At 42.6% G+C, this 10,013-nt stretch overlaps 1 protein-coding gene across 5 annotated transcripts in view; it reads left to right on the plus strand.

The window, feature by feature from the left end:
• sptbn2 (spectrin, beta, non-erythrocytic 2) overlaps nt 1-9,222 on the plus strand; it is a 35,756-nt gene extending 26,534 nt beyond the window's left edge. For 3 of the 5 annotated variants that reach the window (XM_063894348.1, XM_063894350.1, XM_063894349.1), the window contains 13 exons: nt 78-208; nt 322-526; nt 621-995; nt 1,084-1,328; nt 1,434-1,572; nt 1,713-1,797; nt 1,972-2,168; nt 2,292-2,416; nt 2,690-2,765; nt 4,570-4,745; nt 4,985-5,158; nt 5,303-5,345; nt 5,459-9,222. In XM_063894348.1, the coding sequence (XP_063750418.1) occupies nt 78-208; nt 322-526; nt 621-995; nt 1,084-1,328; nt 1,434-1,572; nt 1,713-1,797; nt 1,972-2,168; nt 2,292-2,416; nt 2,690-2,765; nt 4,570-4,745; nt 4,985-5,158; nt 5,303-5,345; nt 5,459-5,671 (2,184 nt within the window). In that variant the 3' untranslated portion in view covers nt 5,672-9,222. Of the gene's footprint in view, nt 1-77; nt 209-321; nt 527-620; nt 996-1,083; nt 1,329-1,433; nt 1,573-1,712; nt 1,798-1,971; nt 2,169-2,291; nt 2,417-2,689; nt 2,766-3,500; nt 3,579-4,569; nt 4,746-4,984; nt 5,159-5,302; nt 5,346-5,458 lie in introns of all 5 variants that reach the window. The other 2 variants (XM_063894346.1, XM_063894347.1) reach the window with 1 other exon arrangement.
• Nucleotides 9,223-10,013: the final 791 nt, after the last annotated feature.

Below are 10,013 nucleotides of genomic sequence, written 5' to 3' on the forward strand. Positions count from 1 at the left end.
TGGGGAAAATAAAATATGACGCTCTTTCACCACCTTATGTCAGGTGAAAATGTGATCATTTCCCATTTGTCTCCCAGGATGAGCAAAGCGCACTAGTGATGGTCAAGAAGCACCAGACCCTGGAGCAGGCCCTTGAAGACTACGCCCAAACCATTCACCAACTAGCCAACAGCAGCCGCCTCATGGTCACCAGTGAACACCCAGAGAGGTGAGAGAGCGCACATAGATATGAATGTTTAAATGACAATGGGACACAAACGTTCTTATCAACAAATATGTACATACACTGATCCGTCTGGCTGTCTGTCTTCATTTACGCAGTGAGAGAATCACCCTGCGGCAAGCACAAGTTGACAAACTGTATGCCGGGTTGAAAGACCTCGCGGAGGAGCGTCGCGGGCGTCTTCAGGAGAGACTGCGGCTGACCCAGCTGAAGCGGGAGGTGGATGACCTGGAACAGTGGATTGCTGAGAGGGAGGTGGTAGCTGGCTCCCATGAACTAGGACAGGACTATGAACATGTCACAGTGAGTTTTTTGTCTCCATCACACACTTTAGAGACACTGATGCTCAGGGAAATTTAGAGGATTTAATTGCGCCCTGATTTTTTTCCCCTGGCAGATGCTGAGGGACAAGTTCCGGGAGTTTGCTCGTGACACCAGCACCATCGGCCAGGAGCGTGTCGATGGTGTAAACGGGCTGGCAGATGACCTGATTGAGTCGGGTCACCCTGAGAACGCCAGCGTGGCCGAGTGGAAGGATGGGTTGAACGAGGCCTGGGCCGACCTGCTGGAGCTGATCGACACACGCACACAAATGTTAGCAGCCTCCTACGAGCTGCACCGCTTCCACCAGGACGCCATGGAGGTGCTCGGACGTGTGAAGGAGAAAAAGGAGGGTCTGCCTTCTGACCTCGGCCGGGATCTGAACACCGTCCAGCATCTACACAGGCAGCACAACACTTTCGAAAATGACATCCAGGCCCTCAGCGGACAGGTCAGAAACGTGTTTATAAAGAGTGAGACTCCAAGAGAGCCAGCTTAACAGAAAGCTAAATGACCTCTGTTCCTCTTTGACCTCGCAGGTGAACCAGGTGCAAGATGACGCTGCACGCCTACAGAAGGCTTACGCTGGGGAGAAAGCTGATGACATTAACAGGAGCGAGAGTGCTGTGTCTTCTGCCTGGGAGGGTCTGCTTAAGGCCGGTCAGGCCCGCAGGCTCCTCCTGCTGGACACGGTGGAGAAGTTCCGCTTCTTCAACATGGTGCGAGACCTCATGCTCTGGATGGACGGCGTCAACCTGCAGATAGACGCACACGACAGCCCCAGGTGAACATTATTTCCTGCTTCATTCACCTGATACTGGGATGAATGCATTTACCATTGAGACAAATATATTTAGATTTCACCTCCTTCTCCTCTCTTTGGTCTCAGGGATGTGTCTTCTGCAGGGCTGGTTATTGCCAACCATCAGGACATCAAGTCAGAGATTGAGACCCGGGCTGACAGCTTCACCGCCTGCATTGATTTGGGAAAAACTCTCATCAACAATAATCACTATGCTTCTGATGAGGTATTGTGCAGTGGGCCATTCTCAATTTTATCTGCAGTCATTTTAATGCATATTGAGAATAAACCGCTCTGAGGGAAAAGGGAACACACTTAGTGCCTCATGTTTTCATGTTTCCTTACTGTAATTTATCTGATTGAAAGGTCCGGGAGAAACTGGCTCAGTTGCAAGAAAAAAGAGAAAGGATCAACAAAAACTGGCAAGACAAGATGGACCATTTACAAATTGGTATGCATCCTTAACATGTTTTAGAGTCATGAAATCTTGTAGTGCCATGGCAAACAAAACAAACATGAGGGCCACTTTTATGTGGTGGCTACAAGGTAAAGGTAGCAGATACAATTCAAAAAGGGGAGTCTGTATGTCTTCACTTTATCCTTTACTCCCCTTATCCCCTCTCAGTGCTGGAGGTGTTGCAGTTTGGTCGCGATGCCTACGTGGCAGAGTCCTGGTTGGCAGGGCAAGAACCTCTGGTGCGAGCAGCAGATCTGGGCTCTAATGTGGACGAGGTCGAGAGCCTAATAAAGCGCCATGAGGCCTTCGAGAAACTCGCTACAGCCTGGGAAGACCGCTTTGTGCTGCTGGAGAAACTCACCACGGTAAATAGTCTATTAATTTAGGCCTTGAAGTTACCTCTGTCCTTGATTGTTAAGTTAAGATAACAAACTAAGATAATATAGCCTGGTTTTAAAAAATGACTGTAAATGTATTTCATTTTCCAGCTTGAGGAGCAGGAGATTCAGAGGAGGCGAGAGGAGGAAGAGCGAGCACGGCGACCCCCTACACCCCCCCCAGCAGAAGTGGCACAATCTGAGGCAGAAAGTCAAGCACATGATTCTGCAGCCAGGTGTGTGTGTGTGTGTGTGTGTGTGTGTGTGTGTGTGTGTGTGTGTGTGTGTGTGTGTGTGTGTGTGTGTGTGTGTGTGTGTGTGTGTGTGTGTGTGTGTGTGTGTGTGTGTGTGTGTGTGTGTGTGTGTGTGTGTGTGTGTGTGTGTGTGTGTGTGTGTGTGTGTGTGTGTGTGTGTGTGTGTGTGTGTGTGTGTGTGTGTGTGTGTGTGTGTGTTTCTTTTATCAGACACTGTTTTTTTAATAACGTGCTTTCTCTTCCTCTCAAATGCAGAACCAGTCTGGACCAGACCACCCTCAATCAGACGGTGTCGGTGAACGGAGTGCACAGTGACAACGACACATCACAGGTTAGTGTTGGTGAACATCTAGGTGCTGTTCTGTGGTGGCTAATGGAGAACATTTCCTTCACCAGGTTTCCAATCTAACTGTTCTAGTTACATTCCTTCATATTGTACATTCTCACACGTGTATAAGGATCATACTCACTCCTTCACTCAATCTGTTACGAACATTGATCCATATTACATTACTGACAAAAGCAATGCAACATTTTGAGTTGTAAAAGAAGTCCAAAACTGTGTGTATCTCAACAGTATGAATACATGGTGTTACTGTATGTCTCTCTTCTACTCAAAAGTGTTGTTTCCACACATTTCCCCTGCTCATGTAAGGATAGTAATTGCTTTTATCCAATTAAAAGGAACAACTTTAGATTTTGCTAATAGGTATTGTTGATGTTTCTAGTGTAGAAGCATGTTTCTGAAAATAATCAGTACACACACCACTTAAGGAGTCCTGGTTCAATGACCCCTATGAGGAGGGGGTTAGCTGGGTAGGATAACAAAGACTTCAGGGCATGATACACAAACCTGTTAAAGTCCTCACTTGCAGAAGAGAATAAACTCCTTGTGGAAAGCAGAATTAAACTCAAAAGATAAATAAGGGAGCGATATCTGTATTCTATGGTTAGTCCACACAGTGGTTGACTTCTATTAGAAGCCGATCATAATGCTGATGTTACCCCCCCCCCCCCCCCACCTGAAAAAGACCTCTTAACAATGTTCTCATTGCGTTTTTATCAGCAGTCATTATCGCAATCGTTGTCAGTGGGACAGAAAACTCAGCCTAAACGTGTGTGTAAGCCAAAGCAGCCGGAGCGTGTGAGTACCAAGCCGTGGTCAGCTGTGTAGCCCCCCCCTCGCCCCCCACCGTCACAGCCTCCGCTCAGCTCCTGGTCAACTGCAGTGCCTCTTCCGATGAGAAGCCATCGCTCTCTGTCACAGTTGCAAAAAACCATTGCTTTTTTTTTTTTTTTTTTCATCTTTCATCAGCTAGCCCCACCGCAGTTTAACGGCATGACGCAGATTCATGTCCTCATGGATCAGTCCGCTGCTGCACATGTGCTCACACTGACCAGGACTGGAGCGACTGTAGATGTGAAGCCCGGAGTTGTGAACGTGGTGTTAAATGTAGCTGGTTTATATGTAGCTTGTTTTAGTCTTCCTATATATGTGTGCACTTCCTGTGGTGAGTGTGAACGTCCTTTTTGATGAAGTCATGTGTAGGAAACACAACTAAGAAAAGTATCTTTAGCTGATAATACTTGTATTAGTGTTGCAAGTGAGTGTTTTAAATGGCTTGATTTTTGTGGAGATCTTTAGGATTTAGTTTTGAACTGTGGTTTGAAGTATTCATGTCTGTGTGTTGAGTTAAAATGATTATTTACAGGTGCTTAAAGAATTCCTGACATTTTACTGAAGAAGCATTTTAAGAATAATTAACTGTGCATTGCAGACTTGTTTCTGCCTCTGTTTCAAAGGAATCTTAAATCAGGTTCCTTCATTTTGATCGTTTATTTTTGTATAATTTTGTCTATCCTTGTTAAGTGTAGCATGCATGTGTGGTCATTTTAATTCTATGTCTTACCCCATGAGGTACTGTAATTGTCCTGTATAGCATCAGTGCAGTGTGTGATTATGTGGAACCCTGCTATGCTGTTATCTCAGCTAATCATACAGCGCCGTCACAGCGAGCGTCGTCATGGCTTCTTCATGTACGGCTGTGAATGGCTGCTTTGCTGCTCGCCGCTTCCATCCAGTCGTGTGTTTTTCAACTTCCTCACCCCCGTTCATGTTCTGGTTTGATCCACAGGGCTCGGAGTCCGAGTCAAACGGACCCGGTAGGGACAGCGGACTGGCGTCGTCTCGCCTCGAGCCCTCTGCCACATTACCGGGCAGGGGGGGGGCAGAGTCCGATCCAGACACAATGGAGGGCATGCTCTGTCGAAAACAGGAGATGGAGTCCCACAGCAAAAAGGCAGCTACCAGGTGAGTGTTGGTGAAGTGCAGGAAAACCAACGTAAACATTTTCAATTCTAAATGATTTAAAGGTAGTTTTGATTTCTGTCAGATGTACGGTAGAACTCATGTCTGTACCTAAGTGTAACTGATTGTATATATTCTGTTGTATCTTTTAACGTTGTGTTATGCAGTGTTCCTGCCCTTTTAAAGAAAGTCAAAGGCATTTTTTACTAATTGTCCTAATCCCTGTTCCTTTGCTCCTGCAGGTCCTGGCAGAACGTGTACTGTGTCTTAAGAAAAGGAAGCCTCGGTTTCTATAAAGACGGAAAGAGCGCTAGCAACGGCATTCCTTACCACGGAGAGGTACCCATCAGCCTCGGGGACGCTGTGTGTGAGGTAGCCCACGGATATAAGAAGAGGAAATTTGTATTCAAGCTCAGGTGAGAATAGACTTGGCACAATAACAAGGATTCCTGATACAGTGTATGGTTGTCACACTGCTACCTAAATAAGTCAAATTAAGGGTGATGAAATGCTGAGATGTATTTGACTAATAGTTTACATCTTCAATGCTGTGTCTGCAGGCTAGGAGATGGAAAAGAGTACCTGTTCCAAGCAAAGGATGAGGTGAGATATATGGAGTTACCTGCTCAAAATGATTAGTGTAGTTCATTGCTGTGTTGTGGCTCTGTTTGATTTTTGTGGCGTTTAATAATGTTTTTGTTTTTTTGCGTTTGAAGGCGGAGATGAGCTCCTGGATCCGTTCCATCATCAGCTCCATGCCCACGGGATCAGGGGACTCGCCGGTCGGTCCGCGTGCCCTAAGCCGCGCCATGACCATGCCCCCCATCTCCCCCAGCTCAGGTGAAGCCGGAGGAGTTACCATGCGCAACAAAGACGGGAAAGACAAGGATCGTGAAAAGAGGTTCAGCTTCTTCGGCAAGAAAAAATAGAAACACTTTTAAAAATCGATGGAAAACATTTACAACAAAATTTCAACGGACAGAAGCGGGCAGAAAGTGCGGTCCCTCAAACACACGGCTCTCAGTGCAGGCCCCGGGGGATTGTCAACGTGGCTTTCAGAGATCTTTGTTTTATTTCCCTTCTCTCTGATTCTCTCCCTCGCCAATTTTTTTATCTGTCATTTACTTTTTCGTTCTCCAAAATCATTTTTCACATTAAGCTGTACCCAACTATGAAAGCCCTTATCCAATTTCAGCCAACCCGCTGAGATTATCAGTCTAAGTCAGTGTGCGGGGGGTTTGGCATTAACAGGGATTCAGTTTCAATCCACCAAAACGGCCTTCCTTCAGCATGAATATTTTCTCTTCAGTGAGTCTTGACTAGCTGAGCCGTTTCGATGACGTGCCGCTAATTAAACAATGGATGGTGGCTTTCCACTCTGGTGCAAACCGGTTTTATTGCCCCGCTCTTAAGCGCTCTCTTTTTTTCTGGGAAGGATCACATCAGTCTCTCTTTCTGTTCTCGGTATTGATGTTATTAACCTGACCAATGATTTTGCTGTTATTATTATTATTTATCTTTTTGCTATTGCTGGTTTGAGAAAACAACTAATTACATTTCCAGTAGATAATCTTGATTCATGTTGTGGAGAGAAACGATTTTGGTTAAACTAGTGGAGAATGTTGGGCTTGCCCTTGTATGTATTATTATTGATTTCCTTTAGGAATGACAGTTGATGAGGTGTTTTTGAGAAAAAATAAAGCTCATTGAATTTTAGCAGTGTGCAGCAAGTGATCACAAGTTTCATTGGGAAAATTATATATATATATATATTTAATAAGTGGTTTTATTTTTTATTTTGTGTCTAATTTTGCCTGTATTTGATTTCCTTTGAGTGATCTTTTTGTGCTTGATTTTCAAATTTCTTTATTTCTGTACAAAGCAGATACGATTAGGTGTGTGTGTGTGTGTGTGTGTGTGTGTGTGTGTGTGTGTGTGTGTGTGTGTGTGTGTGTGTGTGTGTGTGTGTGTGTGTGTGTGTGTGTGTGTGTGTGTGTGTGTGTGTGTGTGTGTGTGTGTGTGTGTGTGTGTGTGTGTGTGTGTGTGTGTGTGTGTGTGTGTGTGTGTGTGTGTGTGTGTGTGTGTTGTGGTGCCGTGGATTTTGCACGTTTATGTTATTCCTGCTCAAACGTGGCCGGATGAATGCTGCTTTTCGGCTCCGCAGACGAGAATCAGACTCACAATAATATTACTGGAATTATTTCATAAAATCAGCTTTTCTTTGCTTCTGGTTTTTAATTCTATGTAAGCTGACATGAAGTTCCTCCAGACGGTTTCATTATTTCTGTTTTTTTAAGTCATCTAATATCTATTTCCGTTCTTAATTTACTGGTGTGAAGGCATGGGGGGGCAGTTTGTAGATAGAAAAAGCTGAAGCACATTTTCTGAGGCGGACGCAGGGATGCGAGCTGGACAGATGGACAGGTCTCATTAGGTGAAGTGAGGGATGTGGAAGTGATTTTGGGCTGAAAAATATGCTTTATGTGCTACCTGACAGAGAGAGGAGCCTTACTTGAACCCACAACAGACCCCCTTTTTACAAACACATCCTCCATTCGAACAGGAAGCTAACGTACTTCGGAGATAAGAATGTTCAAAATGTGCCCTGTGGCAATGATCTCGTGTATGTCAGTGGATTATAAATGAAGGTACAGTAAAAATCACAGCAAAAATGGGAAGGGGAAATCCTAAATTGTCTCTTAGATGAGCTTGCATATGTGGCATGACTTCATGTAGGGTTATACGTGTACGTGTCTCATCATTGCCATCTCTTCTGTGTTGATGTACTCTTAAAATCGTGAGATCACTTTGTTTCCAAGGTTGGAGATAAACTAATTATATGTAATTGGCATTTGCATTAATCCAGAACATGATAATGGCAATATAGTTAATGTAAAATGTGTTTAATAGTGTCCTAAAATAGGGTACATGTTTGAAATGATAAGGGCATTTACAGTATAGTGTGAGACTGTAGGCGGTAGTACAATTTTATATGAATTGGTTGTTAAGTGTTATTATTGTAAGTCACTTCAATCCAAGTTCTAATTTGCCTTTTCTAACTGCCAAAAATGCAACAGGAAGTTACTGGATAACAATTCTGAATTCAGGAGTATAATGGATTACTTTAGGTAGGTTGCAAGTTCTAAAATATTTGTAATTTATCACAACTTGAAAGCAACTCTGGTAATGGATGTACACACCATGCCTTGGAGGCCACAGGAATGTCGCACGAAAATAAACTGGTCGCAGTTTGAACAGGTTGGCCTTATTTACCAGTCCCAATTGAATGTGGAACCAGTGATTTTATATTTTGTTCAAATCTACAACCCTCCAAGCCAGAGAAGAGAATTACCTTAAGACTGACTTGGAGACGATCTGACAGCACCTGGTCCGTTCTGACCACCTTGTCTCTGTCAGTGGGATTTTGTATCTAGGGTGTGTGAGGCAACTCCCAGTTTAAGCAGCCTTAAACTTAAGCTGCTATATCGGAGCCAAGTCAGTGAGGTCGGTACATACGTAAGTGAGCCAACGCAGTTATCGTACATTGCACACAATCTCCAATGGAGGAGTCATTCCAGTGGATTAGCCTTCTCAGTGGCTATAGCTCTGGACATCAGATAAAGCATCCAGTTGACATTAGGGACTAAAGGTCACACAGTGTATTTTCTTATCAGCTCATTTGAATGTGAATGATTCAAATTAGTTTGGCCAAATTGGTCATGTGAAGCAAAAATATTTCTCCTACTTGACACACTGAACACACACGCTCACACCTTAAACCTGTACTGTATGTTTAATGCAGAGTGACCCTGGCAACCCAGTCTTTTGGGAATGTCCTCAGCTGGCTGTGATTTCACGTTGCTTATGGCATCCGTTCAAAAAACACGAGCATTGTGCTACTGGTGAGCTTTGACCAGAACATGGGGAGTGATGTGTTGTTGTCAAAGAGAGGAGTTTTTGGTTATGAGAGTACTTGTAACAATTGAGTACTTGATGAAGAAACTACTTTTACTTGTTAAATATTAGATATTGGTGAAAACATGCTGGTGACAATTTGAGCTTCCTTTTTTAGAAGAAGGCAGGGTATTTGCTGTCTAGTGGGAGCTTGTATTTTTTCATCCAGTGATCTGTCTTGCAGCATTTGATAAGCCTGTCCTCCTACCTTCATTTCTCATTACTTTTGACAGATGTCTGTTCCTTCCTCTGTAATTCAGAGTTGTTAATACCACTACTATTATTAATTGCTATTATTATTATCACTATTGCTACTGTTGTTACTATTACTACTACTGTTACTAATGCAACTTATTATTGCAAAAGTTATAATTGCTGTCCATTTTCAGGTACGTGTCTGTAATACCAGACCCTTCCACACGATGTCAGTGTGCTGTGGAGCATTTTCATTATGAATCGAAGATAATGTTTGTTGACTTGTGTATCTACATCTAATATTAGGAATAATAAAACATGGTTTAATCAATCATGACATTGATTGTGGGTTTTTTTTTTATGATAAAAAACATTCCAGCTTGTATTCTATAAAGCTGTCTTCATCCTGTTTTGCACAACAATGATTATAACAGGAGATTCATTTTTATCATGTAGTCTGTTCTTGGAAATTAGTTGAATATGGTTCATAAGCAAATCATTTCAATAAGGAACTTTATCCAGGCAACGATCCAACAGCACCTTGCAACAAAAAAATGAATATGCTTGAAGCAGCAACAGGGAAACCTACCGGACACATCTGAGGTGAGGTGATCTATGTAAGAGGTTTTATTTAAAGAGAAATATTGTCATTTTAATAGGGCTTTCATAACAAAAGTGAGCTAAATCTAGGCCAAAAGTTTTGCTCATTCGAAAAAAATAAAACAGTAACCTAATTTGAGTATCAAAATATAAACGTAATGTATCCTGATTACTGTCTGTTACTTTTGGATTACCTCAATATCAAATGTAATGCAGAGTGAATAAATAACATGTTGTTTACATAAGTGTATGTAACGATATAACCTTGGAAAAGAAGAAACCAATATATTTCATATTAATTTTTTAGCAACAATAAAAGTTTACAAACGCGGTTTAAACTTAATACATTTATTACAGGTTTTTTGTTTAATAAATCAGGTGTCCACATACTGCATTAAAATATAAATGTATTTGAAATAAAGAAGATTTAAAGAAGCCTAAATATAAACCATAGAGAACATTCTCAACAGCATGTCTTTATTTCAAAATCTATTGTAACACTGTAATCTTGCTGGTAAATGA

The sequence above is a fragment of the Eleginops maclovinus genome, chromosome 11 (genome assembly GCF_036324505.1).
Source record: "Eleginops maclovinus isolate JMC-PN-2008 ecotype Puerto Natales chromosome 11, JC_Emac_rtc_rv5, whole genome shotgun sequence".
Taxonomy (NCBI): Eukaryota; Metazoa; Chordata; class Actinopteri; order Perciformes; family Eleginopidae; genus Eleginops; species Eleginops maclovinus.